Source organism: Zootermopsis nevadensis, unplaced genomic scaffold (genome assembly GCF_977971745.1).
Source record: "Zootermopsis nevadensis isolate Lab colony 2312 unplaced genomic scaffold, Znev_1.0 Znev_ptg000012l, whole genome shotgun sequence".
Taxonomy (NCBI): Eukaryota; Metazoa; Arthropoda; class Insecta; order Blattodea; family Termopsidae; genus Zootermopsis; species Zootermopsis nevadensis.
Genome location: NW_028259144.1, coordinates 12,249,508 through 12,269,502, shown reverse-complemented (window position 1 = coordinate 12,269,502; position 19,995 = coordinate 12,249,508). Strand labels below are relative to the sequence as shown.

The window sequence follows — 19,995 nt, the reverse complement described above, 5'->3', positions numbered from 1 at the left end:
CGTCTATTAAAGTGATTGGAACCCATTAAGCTACCTTCTTTACAGGAGACTCGGCGGAATTTTCCTAGGGTAAAGTCACCGGGATAGTTTTGGAGAAGTTTTAAAAAGCAATAGTTGAGCTTTGTGTCAGATAGAGATCATATAGTGCCGAAATTAAATATTACCGACAATCGGTTTTGATCGAAAAAGGTTTCGAGATGAAACTGACAGGCAGGCAGATTGAAAGTTTACAAACCCCTGAGCATGTTTAATTAAGCTCAATTAGTGCATGAAAAGCATAAATATTGTAAAAATATTCAGACCCGCGCGCCTTCCCCACGAGTCTAAATCCCGCTGACGTCTTAGGACCCTGCACGTTGCAGTCCGAAATATACCGCCGTTTGGTAATAAGCAGTTTTCCCATTTCTTTTTTTTAATACCTAACGACGGATATGTTAGTGTTATTGTGCTATAGTCCTATACCTGTTTGAATAATAACATATGATTACAGGTACTTTAATTAATATGTATCTTAGCTAATGATAACTACGTGAATAGAGCAGAGTCCTTCTTGAGAAGTTGCTAATCGCTTGACCACCTAGTCAAGATATTGCATACATTTTATTAAACCCATAAATTCATTGCCGTATTCACAACGAGTCAGATGAATCCAGTTCACATCCTTTCATCTGCCTTATTAAAAATTCTTATTAATATTAATCTCCCATTTAAATCTATGTCTGTACTGTTTTCTTTTTCTTTCGTAGTTTTCTGGGCATTTATTTTTCTCTCTAGTCTTGCTGCCACCCACTCCTCGACTCATCCTCTTTGATTTAATTACTGTGAAGTGTAAAAATTATGAAGCTTCTAATTATGTAATTTTCTCAAGCACACTGTTACTTTCACCCTGGTTAATTAAAAATTTCCACTAATTGAATCTGCTCCTAATTTCTTCGTATGTTACTGTCGCCGTCGAATAAAACACTCTTCTAGAGAAATTTTAACTAATATAAATCACTAACTTACACAACCCCCACGTTTATAGGAATAGGAAATTATTCTATTTTTCTCAGGCCGTATTACTGTTCAGATACATTATAAGTATGTAAGAGATGGAGATGTCGATGTTAATCTTTTGGGTTGTAACGCCATGTGTACTAGCAGGCATATATAAATGATTCGAAGAAATATTTCTTTCTTGAATACTGAAGATGGAGACGTCCGTATCTACCCACAAGTACACACAGCGTTTTAACTCATAAGACTAACAGAGACACCGCCGTATGTAGATTCCAGACCGCACGCACAGCAATAGTGTCGGAGAAGTTGCCGCATCAGCACGGCGCAACTTCTAATTCAGCTGCATTCAAGTGACGTTCTTATGAAAAAGAGAAGGTTTAATGAATACGTTCGAGATAAATTTCACAAGAATGGTAATATCGGAATCAAAAGTCCAAAATCGCAGTTTATGTGAAACAGCTGAAAGTTTATTTTTACATTTGACATATTTTTCAGCACATTTCTATCCTTTATTCATGGTAAAGACCAAGGCATTTTTCATGTCTTTATTTCTGTAAGGTTTACATCTTCAATTTATTTCACGACATGTTTATATAATGATAATATAATCCGTGGAGAAACAACCCTCTGAGAGCCAAAGCCGATAAATGACGGGTTTATTGTTAACAAGTGAATTTTGAATAATTTAAGAAGAAGCTGTTGAGGCCTTTTTTTAAGATACGAAATCGGTATTCTAGTTAAAATACTAAGCAAAATCACGAAAATCTCAGTACAAGTTTATTCATTTCTGCTGTTTATTATTAAACCCGCCGCAATTATAAACAGCTTCATTGTTAAGTCGAGGTTTGGACCGAGTAATTTACATAGTAAACGTGTGTTACAACATAAGGTTTGTATTTTTTCGGATTATAATATCGGAGGGAAATGGCGACCAGTGTACGCTTCCACTGTGTGTTTCTCTAGACCTTGCGCCAGTAAAATAATAATATTCACTTTTACGGTTGTAAATACAGCCGGAAGACAAAAATTCTTAATTTAATGGTAGCCATTTTAATTATTATTAGAATGATAAAATTAAGAAGAGGAAAATAATAAAGGTTTTAGCACTGTCTGTGTTTATTTAAAGCTTTTCCTTATATTATTTGAAAGAAATGCGTTATATTGCTTTAACGGCATTAAAACCTGTGTTGCTTAAAGCATACTCAACAGGCTGAAAGAGGCTGCCCATCTAACAAACATGGGAAAGTTGAAAAAATCATTTAGACGTCGTCGGGAAACCTGACAGGAAGCAACCCGTTTTGAAACCTGGTTGTCTCTGAAAGGATAATATTAAAAAATCTTTTATAAATAGGAGGATTTGAACTGTATTTATTTGGCTCATTATAGGAAGTAGTTGTGGGCTTCGGAAAAGTGATTATCATCTTCTCAAGAAGGTCTTTGCTACTAGGATTTATTATCTCTGTTAGCAATTTTTCTGCTCAGATTATTTGTGTTATATTTTTTGATATATATGAATTTATTGTATCTTGTCGTAAGGTTGGTCGCACTGGTTTATACCGCTCGCCCCAATCGATAATTGGATTAAGACTTGGTCGTAATTTTTAGTGTTCATTTCCTTTCTACATACAATTTTTAACGAAGACAGGGACGAGCGATTGAACAGCTCACCCCTTAGACCGTAGCAAAATATACTGCTCTTTGCTAATTCATTGTTCATTTAGCGATGGCGTTACATCTGTTCGTGAAGCGTCTGTATATAACGTCGAAATTATTATGCACAATAGCGAGTGATATTTAGTTTGATATTGTTTCTTAATGACGCTGTATTAACTGCTTGGATTATGAAGCATTCAAAGGAAAATAAAAAAAATGATTATGGAGAGCAAGAGTACAGACTAGGTTTATGTTTTTTCATGGAACGGTATCAGCTGCTCATTTCTGCAGCATTCTGAGAGATATTTTATAATATAAATGTGAAGGGTGGGAGGGAAGGGGACATATTATTACTGTATCTTAATTTTCACGGATGGATTAATTAAACATGCACTGGTATGCATCCGAAATGCGATCTGGAATACAGCATTTAATTTTCGATTGTGGTCTTCTGAGTCGTGAATTCGCGTTATCTTGTAGGTTGTTATCGGCGTTGTGAAGGAATGTATCGCCATCATCATCAGAACAAAAGTGGAAGTGATGGAAGTGGTGATATGTTCTTCTGAAACGCTGGTAACTTCTTACAGGACTGCGCTGAATCACAACTCTGAAGCCCATAATCAAAATTTTCACCGCCATAAGAACCTCAGATCTCAACAATCCCTTGCCAACCTCAGGTTAAAGTATCTGCTTTTTTCAGTTTTTATCAAATTTTGTTACTTGCGATGTTTTATTTTATGTACCTGCGGGATTTAAATTGTGTACACGTAGGAACAATCAGTGGCTTCCCCACAGATTGATCTACATACGCTGGGGGGCGGCGGAGAGGCAGTGGCGTCGTTGTCAGTCGTTCCAGATTGCCAGTGACACATTTTTTTCTCCTCTGTGCCTCAGTAGGCTTTAAACACGTTATTGTTTAACAGAGGAAGAGACAACGCCGTTGGACTTTAATATATGTCAGTGACTCATTTAAATTTTGTAAATATTTGAATACAGATCTGTATTTACACTTTATACAATCGCGCGACATACTTTCAAAGACAAACTGAAAACGTGAAAAGCCTGCAACGTTCCTGGTAAGCGTTTGTGTTGTTTCTGAAATGACAGTCGGTGCGGAATTATGAGGTTCTGTCCCGGTACTACGAATTTAAATTGGAGTTATTGACGGCATTTAAATACATAACAAACTTGCCAATCTCCGTATTTATTCTTTAGCCTCTAAATCCGAGTCATAAGAACGTGGAGCATTACTCCCACATCTCTTCATTCTTTTCTCATTAGGAACACGATTATATCGTCTTCAAGGTAGGTTGTTACGATCATATAGCAATGTTTACTATTCGTCCGCCACCTTCTCCCAGATTGCTCTGATTGTCTGTCTGCTCGGTATTGAGTTCATTCGTTCAAGATGATGACGATTCTGTTTCTGGCCTGCAATCTGCCCCCGTGCATTGAATTTTTTTAGCACACTTTGAATGGTGATATTTATTTAATCTCGCAAGGTGTGACCAGTAACTTTGTAATTTAATTTCAGCCGACACTTTTCCCGATCGCTGGGTCAAAAAATTATAGAAACAAACAACAGTATTGAAAATGGCTGTCTTCGGGATTGTACGACATGCAATCTGGTAAACGTTTGCCTAAGTTTCAGATTTGTTATTTCCTACATCAGTCGGGGTGATGCACACACTCATAGCCCTGATGTTGGAGGCAGGAACAGCTGTGAAACATCGGTAAACTTCTACAGGACTACACAGTGCAGCATCCCAAAAGACATCTACATCGTATCTTCATACTAGCCGCCGTCAAAACCTTAATTCACAAAGAATTTAATTAATTGAAGTTTTTATTACGCTAGGAAGCCAGGAGTGTAGACTCTGATAAGTGATTCGAAATCTGTGGGAAAATCTCGTCTGCAAATATAAACAGAAACTAGTGTAATTTCTTCTGCCCTAAGTTTGAACGTGACTTCTAAAAGAATAGTGCTTCTACTGATGACAACCCGACATATCGGTGTCTGAACTTTTAAGTAATATTACGAGCAGAATGGTTGAAATTCCAGGATCTAAAGATATGTGAATAGAGTGTGCATCAAGATCTAGCGTGATTTTATACTGGAACTAAAATATCAGGTGCTGCCATGGTGTTGGAAGTTCTTGCAAGCGTTTCGCATTTTGCAGGTAAAGTAAAATTCTATTTGTTTACATAAGCACAAAGAAATTTGAATCTCAGAGGGGGAATATTGAACAGTTTCATATAAAACTTTCTTTAATATATTATGAGACTGGTGCTTTATACCTGTATAGACTGTCCCTTGAGCCGGGATAGCTCAGTCAGTATAGTGACTAGCTACGGACTGGGCCACCGGGGTTCGATCCCCGATGGGGGCAGAGGATTTTTCCTCTAGACGCCGCATCCAGACCGGCTCTGGGGTCCACCCAGCCTCCTCTACAATGGGTACCGGGGTCCTTTCCCGGGGGTAAAGCACGACCAGGGCGTGATGCTGACCACTCACCCCCATCTAGTGCCGAGGTCAAGAAATGGTAGGAGCTATACTTCCACTCCCCCCAAGCGCCTACATGGCATGTAGTGGGACAGCTTTACTTTACTTTATAGACTGTCCCTTTATGTGACCATTGCAAATATATTACGTCCCGTGTACGGAGTCAACTAACATAATCTGAATATGGACAGAGTTTAGAATCATCTTCAGAAGTCTGATGGACTGCTTCAAGAATAAAGGGAAAATATGGTTTGATTTCCTTTGTTTGTTTGCTTGCTTGGATATTGGTTTCTTTAAAAGTGATGCATTAATTTCTTAGGTTATGTTGCCTCCAAATAAGGCCACTGGAGAGTTATATTGTTACACGAGTAAGCTGAAGATTTAATTAAATCTTCACTGGGGACTAAACCATTGGGTTGTTTTCAAAGTCTCTGTTGTTAGCATAGAATTATCATTTAAAGAGGCTAGATTAATTCAATGGATACAGCAGCTTCAGTAGTCCGTGAGAACAATGTTTGGTGCATCCGAATGAAGGGAACTATAAACGCTAGCAGTACGTATTAGATTAAACTCGGTTGATGGTTTGTGGGTTTCCTGTGCTTCTATGTGTAAGTTGTTAATGTGTTATGTTGGTTTACTTTAGCGTCTGTGGATGTTGTAGTCTGTCTGGAAATATAATAATTGCCATTGAATTTAGCGAGTGGAATAGAAACCCAAAAGTAGTGACGCTGTTCGAAAAAGTATTAGAAATACCAACATAATAAAAATGACGTACGTACATGGAACAAATAATAAGAAAAATGCAGACGTGTAATAATTAAAGAAGCTACATAAGTACTACCAACACACTAAATTAAAATAAAAAACATTTAATTTCTCACTGTAATGGAAGTTTCTACGCAGCCGCAAGTTGAAAGGTCTTAATAATCACGAGAAAATTCGACCTTCACTGACATCATACACACCACGCAACACTTATGCCGCTACAATTAGAAAGCAGTAATCTATTTTAATAATTTGAAGCTTTCATGGCGGTGAGTCTGAAGATGACTGTCTTCTAATACCAACGTGTTTGTAATTTTTAACACAGGTGCTATGAAAACACCCTGCTTTCAGATTACATGTATTTAGAGCCTGGAAGATGGTCCAGTGCGCGAGAAACACGTAGTTCCTTTTAACTTGAAAGTTGCATTTATTAATTTAGTCGTGTAATAATGTAATACAGTTTTATTTGTAATCTCTTGTAAGTGTTCATAACAAGACGAATTAATTAAAATTTTCTTAGAACAATGTACTTTATTTACGGCCTTTCAAATGTTAAATTTTTATGGTGGGAGTAGCAAGTATGCTGTGAATAAACAATTATGCATTGCTGTTGTATTTGTTGATACATGATGTCCAGTAATACATAAAACTTGACACACATACATTAAAATATTAGTATCGTCGCTATATTTGTAACATTATATGTATATAAACAATGTTTACGCAGAATTTGTAGGTTGGGTTATGACTTGTTTCCACACAAAGTTTCAGGCATGTAGTTTCAGTGGCGCATCAGGTCTAGTTAAGGCTATAAAACCTAAACCGGATGTCACATGGGAATTTTATATTCTAAATTAAATTACATTAACAAAAGTTACGTATCGCTCGGAATTTATTATGATAAAATGTCGAAAACCTACGCTAAATACAAACAGCTAAACCATTCATCCCTGACCCTAGTTCTGCTACGTGACGTGCAGTTCGGGTACTAATCTAGAACTTGCATGACGCTGCAGCTGGTCCGTCTTCGTAAACGTCAACAGGAACATTCACGACATGAAGCTAGCCGGAGAAGTTTTCCTAAATGTGGCAAAACCCGTCGACACCGTGTGGATAAAACGTCTCCGGCATTTTATGTATCTGAATCATGGTAAAAGATGTTGCGGTGCCATCTGTTGAGTGTAGAGAGCTGGGTGTTATCTTCTTTGTCGACCTAACCTAACCTAACCTAACATCCACTTCTGAAAACATAGGGGATAGGGTCAGCTATCGGGTAGGAAGTGTTCCGAAAAGGATTTTTACCCTCTCACGAGATAACAGGAGATTGTGACAGCCAATAAAATAAGAGAACACATACTGACAGGCGATGGACTTCGAATCCCATTCCATCGCCACGTAATTGAACACATTAGCAGCGGCATACAAGCACATACACTACAGCATTATAACACCCTTGCACTTCAGTTCTTGAAGACCCCTTTTAATATTATCTTTGCATCTGTGCGAAAGTTTTCAGTTTATTTCTTTCTGGTTTCCCGATTAAAACTGAAAATAATTTATTGTTGTCATGCATGCTGCATGTCATGCTCATCTCCTTTATTTTGTCGACCTAGGTTAAGACGTTCCCCATTATGCAATTTCTGCAGCCTTCTGTTGCTTCATCCCCATAAGGTTCGAGCTCCCCCATCGTGTTTTTAACCACGTTCAATCTATCTGTGTTCTTTTCTTAGATGTATTTATAAGGAGGCTCAGAATCGCGTAACTAAAATTAAGGCATTCAAGCTATAGGGCTGCTTCCTTCACAAATATTATGCATTATAACACGCTACAGTAAAAGACATTTTATTACAGCTTTTCTTTGTATCTCTCGTGCAGATGTCCACTGATTACGCCCTCTGGAATATGTGCACTCGTAAACATGAAATTAAAGGAGGTCGCCCGTGGGAAGGTTTGTGTGACCAACGTATTACATGTCCTTGTCCACCGTGAAGGTGAGCCGCCAGATTAAGGGCGCAATGTGTGACAGATTGGAACAGTAACTTGACGGTCGTAATTAACTTTCAGAAGTGGTTCTAAAATTGCGTCCTGGGAGCTTCGACAAAGAACCCTGAATGGAACAAGTTTGTTGCTCGTTTCGCTTGTTAATTGATCTGACTTTCTCGAATGTGTTCGGTCGTGAAAGCAAATGATTCATCTAAGACTGTGGGAAACTGGGAAGGAGTGACTAATCTGTTACTTACCTCGTCGTAATCATGCGATAACAAGTTCAAGGAAGAACTTCTGGCGTCACTTTTTATTTCAAATGCACCATTCATTCAGAAAGACAACTGTAAATTATAAATGTATAATTGTTACCTTTATTAATGACTTTCCTTAAATATATGATTTATTTCAATTCATTATTCCAGTAATGTTTTTGCTGTTTAATGTAAATTTTCCCTGATTAAAAAAATACAGTCCTTCAACTAATCTAAAAATGCATCGCCTTTTATAGAACCCGAAGGTTCATTAGCGTGTTCACAAGAGTTTATTAATGAACGTATTCTGAGTCAAATAAGTCCAGCCCACATCCCCATATTCCATTTCTTTAAGATCTGTTATGTCAATATTCCATCTCCGCGTAAATATCCAAAATAGGTTTCTTCCTAAAGTTTTTCAGACTTACACTCATTTCTCGTATCGCATGTGTGCTATATGCCTCGCCCATCTTATCCTCTTTATTTTGGTCACCTTAATGTTTTAATGCCATACTCATGCGTATGGAAATAATATAAAAATATTGTTATCTGCCTTCATTATTATGTTATGAAATGCTAATAATATCTAGTCTTGGTTCCATGTATTCATATGTGTTTGTTTCCTCTAATAACTTAAACAATAAAAAGAATTACATGAAACTTAATAAGAACGCCATGCTACTCAACCAAATCATGTCCAGTTGTTTATTAGTGGTACATACAGGCGGCCTTGCGAACATCGGAGACTGGGCTGGCACTACGTTCACTTCACGTATAGTACCTAAATATAATTTTATTAGGATTAAGATTATTTTGTTGATCTGTAATGTAAAGTAGCAGTAAGAGCATCACGCGAAGTGTAGATCTAATTAAATTATCATTTGATAGAGATGCTAAATGAACCGTATGAGATTTTGACGTCGGTAAAAACTTACATTGTGACCTGGAATTTGATACCGTGACCCTCAAGAGGTAGCGCGTTCTTCTGGAAAGTTTTTAACCACCTATAAGTCTCTTAGTTTTACGATATTGATCAAGAAGATCAATCGAAGACGGTAAATCTTTGTATATTGCAATGTGCATTTCCTTATACTGAAGCATTAATTTTTTGCACATAATTTCACAAACGTGAAATAATTAAGTGGGCCTAATTGTTACAATAAGCTCACCATTCTTATTGTCAAAAGCAAATGTTTCAAAACACATCATCCTTAACATTCCTAAAATTGGTAGCTATTGGTATAATATGTAGTAGCTAGTGTGTGACAATAGAGTTCCTTGAAAGGTAGAAGTTATTCATCAAAATTTGAGCGTAAAATTTAATTTAAATATGAAACATCGTAAAGTGTATTTATTTAAAGACGCTATAAGTAGCTCAGACTTTATAGCTTAGAATGATAGGATGATCCAACGAATTGGAAAAGTTTGAAAGGAAGCGATCGTGGCCTATTTTAAGGTAGTAAACCGGAATTTTCCTACAAAATTGTGTGAAAACCACGAAAAATCTGAGACAGGTTAGCCTGTCTGTGGGCTGATGGTAAAACCATGAATCGCGGTGGGACTATACCGTACTAATTTCACAAGTAATGAACATATTTCAATGTAAGTACCTCAGAAGAAACCACAGATTAGACAAGAGATTAGTGTTCATTTTAGAGAACTCGATACTTCTCTGTCCCGATAATTTTAAACTTATAACACTTTATAATACAAGGATAAATAATAATGACCGAATGCAGTTACATTTTAATATTTCACCGCGTTTTTAAGCACGCAATCGAGCGTAACATTAGCGGTCTAAATGCTACACATAAAAAGTAGTTCTCGTGCAAAAATAATGTATGCGAACAAAAAGGAGGGTGATTTTACAAAAGACGTACAAAATTTATTGGCGAATTGTACATCCAAAAACGATATAGGTTCAAAACATGCTTCTGAAGTCCATAATTTTCAAGTTAGGTCCCATCTTACATGCTGCAATTTGACGGGCAAAGCGCTTAGTGAGAATAAGTAGATAGTAACCGTGAACACATTGCACGACTGTACATAAAATTACCTACTGCAGAATCTTAAAACTTTGCATACCGTGTAGTGTATTAGAATATAAAATAAGCAAGCAAACTATTAACACTATAAAAAAGACTCTAGTGCCATAGGCGTTTCAACCTCAAGAGGTCCTCATCAGTGGCAACAAGGAAATTAATTCATTTAACCAGAGTGGTAGAGCATACTATTATCACTGACACGTCGTACAAAAAAAGAGCTTCAGAAGTGTACCAGATGTCGCTCTTCACAGTCACCATCTAACAGTTCTGTCTTCCCACGTGTGTGTGTGATGGCGGTTTGGAAAGGTCTGAGGCCAATCGGATCTGCGGATGAAGACTGGTGAGGGTAGACAGAGTTATCGACACAGGCAGTCCTGTCCACAGAAGTTCGTGCAGAGGGGTGACTTTGACTAGCGCCATCTGGTGCACATCTGATGTTTTGCTTGTGAACAAAGTTTCAGTAATAATGCGGTAGGCAATTTGACGCATAACCGTGCAGTGAGTGTACTGCTGTTACTTATGATCACCAGGTGCTTTGTTTATCAAATTTCGGAATTAAAAGGGAAGAACTTCAAGAGCAAAGATTTGATGACCAATATTTTTTAACTTATATAATTGTTTCCGGATGTACAACTCACAACTAAAATTTATACGTCTGACATAAAATCATTCTATATATAATTATATATATATAAATGAATTGAATTTAATATTATAATATACAAAATATAGGATAATAATTGATAACATAATACAGTACACATGTACAAGAAAATAATATAATATATCTATTTCAACTGATTTAAATACAGTTTACAGAAGAAATAATAGAACATAGGGCATTCTGTAGGTGAGTGCACAGAAATGTCCTGAAGATGACATTGTAAATGTCGAAACATGTTTTAATGAAGTGATAAGTTACAAAAGCTTTTATGTAGATGGAATTAATAACTAATAGAATAGAATATGACGAAACGGGAATGCTACAGTTTAATAAACCTGCAGTTGTAATTCAGGTCTTCGTGAATATATTTGGGATGTACAGGCCTCCATTGACATTAGTTGCTGAATCATGAAGGCAGTGACATTCCATTGTCTCCTATATTCATGTTGTTGTAACATTTCTAATTAGGAGTGTTTCGCCTGAACCCATAAAAGTTTTCTCGGTTGATGGATAGAAGACAATATCTAATTTGTGACAATAACGATGATAAATTGATAATGAGCGCTCAGGATGAATTAACCTGTTTGCGTGAAGGCCTTTAATATAACGTGAAGCCATTATGATTGCTACGGAGTGGCTTCCCATTGTTTATTGCCAAGAACTTGACGAACGGGAGAATGGGTTGAATTTGAAGCGAGTTATGAGGTTGCAAAGCAAACCGTGTAATTGCCCGCTATTTAGATCTACATAAAGACAGACAGACAGACAGACCGAGGCGTAGACGTAAAAACATAAATGACAGTAGTTAGGACAAATTGCCTGGATTAACTGTCGCGAAGGTGAAAATTTTAATTTCGACGAACGTAACGCTAAGCGTGCATTTCGGAACTTGTTTTACAGAATTGTAATTTGGTACAATTATGTTTACTTATGTTTTGGTGGATTTGGATTTTTAATTCTTAGAGCAGGTCATCACTAATAATTTTCTTTAATTGGTTTTGCGCTGATTTATTGGAACAATGATAATAATATGTTTGCTGGAAAAAATTTCAAATCGAAATACGGTAATTTCTGTGTTCTGCCCGAAACAGAAATAATCAAAAACTTTTGCTTATTTTCCCTAAAACATTCATATTCTGAGTTTCCAAAATCCACCGTCTGTATTTGAGGTTAATTATTATGATTCTGATAACACCATATGAACTGGAAATTGTATTTAGCCCAAATATAGCAATATTAAGAACATATATGTTAAAAAAAGTAGATTTTTATGAAATTTATTTATTATTTATTTGTAATCCTTCAGCAGGGCTTCATGTTGGAATCTGCTTGGAATTGCACCAAGCATTATCTGTGTTTGTATTCTGCATGCCTGCTCTGTACCTTGTGTACCTACACACTATCCTATTAAAACACTTCTAAAAGCTGTATAATGGTAGTAACACTTTTAAAACAGAACAGTCTGCCATCTTGCGGTCATTACAAAGAATATGGTCAATCAGTAGTAACACACAGTCACTTACAATCGGTACCGTATTACATAGACGGGCTATGCAAGTAACCGTTCCATGTCGTACATCACGGATTGGCCTACTTTATGAAGCATTTGACTGCTGTATATGGGATGCTAACCGAAGACCATGGAACAGACTTCTTGATAAACAAACGTCACTAAGTTGTTAAGTAATTCCCGGCCTTTTATAGAACCTGAAAGTTCATTTACGTTTTTATGGGTCCGCCACTTGACTTTATCCTGAGTTAGATTAAGTCCAGTCCACATTCTCATAAACGTCTTTGAGATGGGATTGGCCTGACGTCCTAGGTGGTCTCTTACTTTCTGGGTTTTTGCCTAAAATATCGTATGTATTTGCAAGGCCATCCATCCCATTCTGTTTGATTTGATTACTATAACATTGGGTTTATTTGGTGCGTAGTAAAAGTTACAAAATTCCTCATTGTGTAATTTTCTTCCTCTATATCAGGTGGAGATTTCTGCCTTAGTACATTGTTCTCAAATAATGCCAGTCTCTGGTCATGACGTAACATGACAGACTAAATGTGATGCACTTTGTCTGTCAAACCACAGGTTCAAATATTGTTTTGTACATCATAATGTTCACATTTTTAAGTTGCAGACTGGACGACAAAATGATCTAAACTGAATGGTAGCCAGCATTCCTTGATTTTAATATGAAATTAATTTCTTTATTAATGTAATTGTGATCTATATCAGAAATACACTAATAATGATAAGACTTCTTGTATTCTTTACCGAAAACATCCGAAATACGTCTAAATTACTTTATTTTCGGCGAAACTATAAACTCCTGTTTCTGTTAGACGTTTGATTAGATTATGTTGCATTAGGTATTATGATTTTTCCTGTAAAAAATTAGTTTAGACTGATTCCTATATTTCCGATAAAATATGCAAATGACGTAACCTACTTTTAATTACTATTAATGTCCAGACTTGAACTATATGCTGAATAAATTCAGTCCTCTCTGTCATCGAAAATTATTATCCTTGGATCATTTAGTAACATCTTTTCATCTCGGCCTTGATCTCCAAAGTTTATTTCATTCTTTGTTTCCCATTAATGTTTAATATAATCCTCTTCATTTAATTGCTCCAGAGTTAGAAAAGTTGTCTTTAATACTTCCCTACCTCAGTTAGTTATTCAAACAGCACAACTTTGTTGTAATATAACCATAAGATTATATTGTCTTTACTCATAAATGACGACTAAAGTTAATTCAGGATAACGACGTAGGTTTACACATGTAAAGGACGGAACAACGACTAGATTTAGCCGCATCACAGCGATAATACAATGTGCTTTTATGATCTGCTACCATCTTCACAATATAAACAGAAGGTACAGAAAATATTTGTACAAGTGGTATGTAAGCTAAACATAAATACTGTTACAGACTATGTAAAAAATTATTTGCCTTTTTACGAATTAATCGATGTTGTTTAGAAACAAGGTACAGGATTTTATAATATTTGGACCTAAAAAACATGAAGTAACATGAGTTAAATGAGGATTTTCATAGTTTTATAATTGTCAACAAAGTTTTTAGAGTGCTCAAAGCAAGTATAATGAGGTGAGTGAGACATGTAGCATGTATGGGAAATTCATATATGCCGAAAACCCGAATAGAAGGGCCCACTTGGAAGATATATAAGTAAATGTGGAGTTAATAATAAAATTCAATCTTAAATAAATTGGTTGGAATGTTGTGGGTTGAATTAGTTTCAGGATTAGGCCGATTGGCGGGTGTAGTAAACACGGCATCAATCCTAGGAGCTGCATAAAATGCCGAAAAGTGTGGCAAGGTGAGAGACTACAAGCTTCTCTATAAATGTGCTGTTCCATCAAATTAGTTCCCAACTACTGAACTTGCATCGTTTTTAAGGAATTATCGCGTTTTCTGTGAGAGTATATCTGTGGAACGTCATCATTAAATTAATGTATCGGTAATGGAGGGTGGGGGGAAAGGGGAAGGGAAAAAGGAAGCTTCCCGTGGTTTAATCTTTAAAGTGCGACGCCATAAACACGTATTGGATATGGAGTTAAGGTTTTCACACATTATTATCGCTGGTGTTATCTGGAGTTAAGTCACGTTTAAGGGACACTAGAGGTGCATACATTTAATTATTAATATCTGTTAGGTCATCAAAATTTATCAGATCAAAATATTTCGCTTGGACACTATGTTATTTTACGTTTTCATAAAACTCTACTCTGTATGAGTTGCATATTTTTCAGATTTTAAATAAGTAATGAAGTTTAAAGAGCTGAATAAATTGTAATTATTAGTTTAAATACAGTTGAGAAACACGAATTTTTAGCCAAAGTAAATGTTCTAATTACAAATATATTTGTAATTAACGTTCATAACACAATAATGACATTTTGAATGGGTCTGAGGAAACTTTAGGAAGTTTTATTACAGATACGGCACCTTAATATCCGAATTCACGAAATTAATTCTGCAAAATGTTTCAGACATTATCGGTATAGACTTCTTGCACCTAAATTACGTAAAACATTTTAACAGATTTTTGATTCAGAAGCTAACAATAGCAGAGTAACAACATCCGTCATCCTCATGCCTTTGTTAGAGTGGGGCTAGACTTTATACAGTTAAGTAACTGATTATTTTTTCCTCTTTTACAAAATAAAGTTCTGAACCCCCAGAATTAATCCAATTGGCAACGGTCAGTTCTCCTATTCCTTTCTCCCCTTCGCGATATTCAAGTCACAGAACTTTCTAATCCCACAAATGGAGATATTTATATTGGATATACTGAGCGTGTTTAGCATTTCCTGTAAAAACTGCGAAAAACACACTCAGAATAAATCGCAGGAGAATGAGAACTGACACACATATCCGTCACAAAATCGCATGATCCAAGGCCACATAAAAATTGTACACGTTTGCAACACAAACAGCGAATACCAGGCGAGTAAAGACAGCTTAGAACTCGCAGCGTAGCAAAATAGCAGCAGTGTGAGTCCATGAAATGGGTGGACTCACCGTTGGTTAATGTAGCGCATGACAATTTCGTTTTGGTTCGTGGCTCATTTAACGACGCTGTATAAACTTAATAGGTTATTTGTAGTTTGAATGAGAGTTACATGTACGTAGTGCACATTAGAAGCGAAAAGAAAGTGAGGATTCGTGGCATATTTCAAGGTGTTGTCAAATGAAACTACTGACAAAGACCACGAACGTCTCATGATACCCGGTTCTTCTCTGGAAAATGGAACTAGACACCCCAAATCTTGAAGTCAAATATTAGTTTCTACAATCAAACCTCGTCAGTTAATTCAGCAGAGTCCGTAAGAAGGTAATAGTTGTTCAGATAGCCAATAAAATTGTCTCCTTCAATGGAAGCCGAAGTTTAATTTCTGTGTTCGTAAGAGACAATCATTGGTTCTCGTTCTGAGGCATTTTAATCCAGTCAATACTCCCCCTATACTATTTCTGAAAGATACATTTTAATATTATCCTTCCATCAACGCCAAACTGGTCCTCTAACTGCAGATTTTCCGACCAAAATTATGTATCTCTCTCGCGCTTCCTACATGCTCCACCCTTCTAACCGTCTTTCATTTGATCTTTTAACAATTTATGTCTAAGAGAACAAATAGTGAAGTTGCTCATTATGTATTTTTTTTCAAATCTCCTGTCACTTCTTTCCTCTTACGTCCAAATATTCTCCTCAGTACCCTGTTCTGAAACGCCCTCAATTTATCAAATTCCACGCGCATACATGTTTGTAGATATAAGACGGGGAAGACAACATTCTGAACTCCTTTCGCTGGTTACAATCTGCTCATAATTTCTTCGTGAATCCATCTTTGTTACATAAGGGTTTCTTAGTTACGTTTACATAATGATTCTATCGTTACAGTCTGATAACGAAACAAAACACACAGTTTCTTCTGTGTTTACCTTTAAGACCATTTTCGTTTTACCGTCTAATAGGGCTTCTGTAATTTTATTTACCATATTTATGTCTTCGCCCAATGAACTAACTTCATAGCCATTGACCAGAAGTTGATTTGTCACATTGAAAGTCTTCTTTTTTTAACTTTCTTGAGCAAAGTTGATTAATACTATTTTGTTTTACGAAAATCATCTGACAAATGTTTAAGTTTAAACTACCTGTAAACCTACGGAACTTGTTAGATTTTGATTAAACACATTTTAATTAACCTAACTAGATTTGTGACTCTGTGATTTCATTGAGACTGTAGTACGTCATCGGAATTTGCTTATCTGATGTAATGTCCCATTATGTATCCATTTTTCCCGGTATCCGATCCGCAGTTGATCTGTTACGTCGAAATTCACAGTGATGACCCACATAAATTTACGTACATCTGGCGTTTATCTTGAGAGAGGACTGATATATAGAATTTTGTGTGATTCGTTAGTGATATTCCTTTATAATTACTACAATCATCGATGTCTGAACGAATTTTAAGAGGTTAATGAACGAAACATTTTATTTTGTGCAAATTTTATACAAAAGTACACCTTTCAGAAGTAATCTAAAGACGTCAGATATCCGTAGAAGTGTTACGTTTCACAAGGATTCTATACTGGCATTTGTAACTGGATTCAAGAAGATGCTTTTCGTGGCCGAAGATTGGTCCCAGCATTACCCAAAAGTGCCTTATCTATAGACCATTCCAGTGGCGTGACACATATCAGAAGTATTGGCCTAGTTATGTCTTAAACGTCACCATCTGATTTAACCCTTTCAATGTCCAATATTAATAGCAATTTCTAGTAGAACATGAGGCAATTTACAGTTGAGTGAGTAGACATGTCCAAGTGAGAATGTTCTATAACCTGGTATTATGTCGTACACATGGAAGACGCTGATTCAATATTAGCCCAGGTTACTAGAAATTTTACATTTTGGTCAAACATTGAGAGACATTCCTTGGCAACCTGTTTTAACTTTGGTCCGAGGAGAATCAACCTGTTGGCTTAGGTTCGGAACCGTGGACAGAGTGCAGTGTTTACATTCTGTCTCCTCGTTTCAAGTCTTTATTAAAGCAAGGGACGACCGCTGCCTTGCCAATGCGATTCTCAGTTCGTGAACACTGCTCACACTTCGTTTGCCTCTGTCTCACAACAATTGTGGATGCTGGTAAACAAACACTGACATGTAAATTAATTTCGGAAAGTGCATGAACGGAATTTGTGGGCAGTCTGTAGGGCTGAGTCAATTAAGATGACGTGTTATTGCCTGGCGCACTACTGAGGGCTTCTACCAGCGAGGAGATTGCTGCCCAATTGAATTACATCTCAATCCAACCGGCAGTGTACCACCCCCCTTCCACCACCCACGTGATACAAGGTTGAAATATATTTTGAGGTATTGCGCGTATATTGTTTCTTGCGTGGCAAAGCTGTTTGTGGAGATCTATGGACTCGCGCTATACATATCCGTTTCTAATAGAGTTCGGACGTGCAGATCATCTTGTGACTGGTGAGATTTCTGTGTGTTTATTTTTCTCATTTTTTCCTTCGTTTAATTAACATAATCTTCTCAACACAAAGTGCCTCGACACTTTTTTTGGGTCTGCTTCTGTTCACAGTATTTCATTTAAGTAGCCCATATAGGTCTATAATTAAATTACGTTATTATTAACTAACGCGTCATTAGTTTAGCTACAGTAATTCGTAGAAAGAACTGTCAACTTACTATCGTATTTGTTTATTCTTGGTTTATTTAACTACGCTTTCAGTTGCTGAGAATTTTGACCTCGAATTTTGAATTCAGATGCCATTTTAATTTAACCGGCAGTACAAGACCACAAGCCGGATGGAAAGGTTTTAAAGTACGAACGAAGCTGGGTGATTTTATTTGGGTGAGAATTATCACATTTTAAAATGATCGCCCTGTTGATGGAGGCAGCGAGGACCTCTGAAACGTTGGTAAATTTTTACAAGACTTCGCGGCTTTACAATCCAGAAGACATTTCGTCTTAACAAATTCCCACAAAAATATCCCGATGGTGGTCATGTGTCCGAGGAAGCCATTCAGTTATTTCGCCTTGATCAGTAAACGTACCAAGCAACCGATCGTTAGAAATGCTTGTACATCTAAATGAGAAATCAGCGCTGTACTGCCCTGGTAGGATTTGGACAGCAAATTTTTGTCAGATTCACTTATTCCTCATTCGCATCAGTCTTATTGTTTTTCTTTGTGTGACTAATATAAAACACTGTCTCAAATAAATCAGACGAAAATTTGCAGCAATAATTTTTGAACTTGTGTGGCAGACTTTTATTCTTGAAACCAGAGAAAACCATCGCCATTTTATTTGTAGTACCGAAGCTCTAGTGGTGGTGGCATACTGTACTAAAAGTAACAAAACACTTACCTAAACATCATGTCCGTCTAAAAAAATAGATTACAGTTTTCCATTTGCAAGCGAGGAAAGTTCTGTTACATGTTCTGAAAGTTGTGAAGCTACTTTTATCTCGCTCTGAAAATTCGCAATGCAGTAGAGTATTATATGTACCCCTCCCCCCTTACACACGCCCCTCACGGGTTACCATGATCAGTTAGCACGCAAGGCCGCTTTGCTGTGCACGCTATCTATTAGCATCGTGCACTGTCGATTTCATTTCGGTGTCAAGTACGACAAGTTATAACAAAAAATACTCCTCAAATTAATTTTAAGAATTTGTCATATTTATCTGTTACAAAATTTTCTGGGAATATGTGACAGTGTGCAAGACAATACCTAAAAACAAAGCTCAAATTCAAAGAAAAATTACATAAGGTGACGTCTACTGAGGTGGCATTTGTGTTTTGACAGATTAAAACCATTAGATCCTTCACATGTTCCCGTCACATGTCCTTTATTCTTCGATTTCTGATCTCATTTAATGGATTTCTTCTCGGAATTTATACACCACTGTGACGGCTACATACATATATGAAAGAATCTTAGATCGAATTTTACCCCTATAATCTAATACTATTGGACTTGTCCTTTTTCTTCGGCTTCCACGGATTACGCCATCTAACTTCTACAGTTTATATTTAATTTTCAAGCAATGAATGTTTCAAACGTTTAGTGGAACTTTTTGGGTGAGACATTGTAAGGCCTCTGCCTGCAAAAGAAAAAGCTAATACCATACAATAAATGGGATTTAAACAGTGACAGTGACCAATAGGTCTAAACCCGCACACGTAGATTTCACGTAATTTACTGACTGATTAATTTATATACTCGTTATAACGCCAGTAATTGACAACGGTGAACTGCGTAGCAATGGTAAAGATAGAGTTAAAATTCCGGAAAAGTTGTGTTTTATAAAGTAAACTAAAGATTACCCTAAATTCATGTGTTTAATTATTCTATATCAGCTGTCATTGTTATGAAACGCAGAACGAGATAAAATAATAACCATAAGTGACTTAATAAAACAACGAAATTCGTCTGTCACAACGACCCATGCCCAGCCGAATTTCAAACCGGGTACCTTGAAACACGATATGATGTCCACGTTCAGTGCCACTTCAGCTAACGTGATACAGTTTGTTTCAAAATGTGTTCTTTCGGAAAGAAGTAAAAGTAACTTC

General features: G+C 36.6%; 1 protein-coding gene across 3 annotated transcripts in view; it reads left to right on the top strand.

The window, feature by feature from the left end:
• Syt4 (Synaptotagmin 4) overlaps nt 1–19,995 on the top strand; it is a 94,318-nt gene that overhangs the window by 51,506 nt on the left and 22,817 nt on the right. The window contains exon 2 of one of the 3 annotated variants that reach the window (XM_087347948.1): nt 4,511–4,832. The exons of 1 other annotated variant lie outside the window; for it this stretch is intronic. In XM_087347948.1, the coding sequence (XP_087204074.1) occupies nt 4,793–4,832 (40 nt within the window). In that variant the 5' untranslated portion in view covers nt 4,511–4,792. Of the gene's footprint in view, nt 1–4,510; nt 4,833–17,787; nt 17,887–19,995 lie in introns of those variants that run through there. One more of the 3 variants, XM_087347946.1, reaches the window with a different exon arrangement.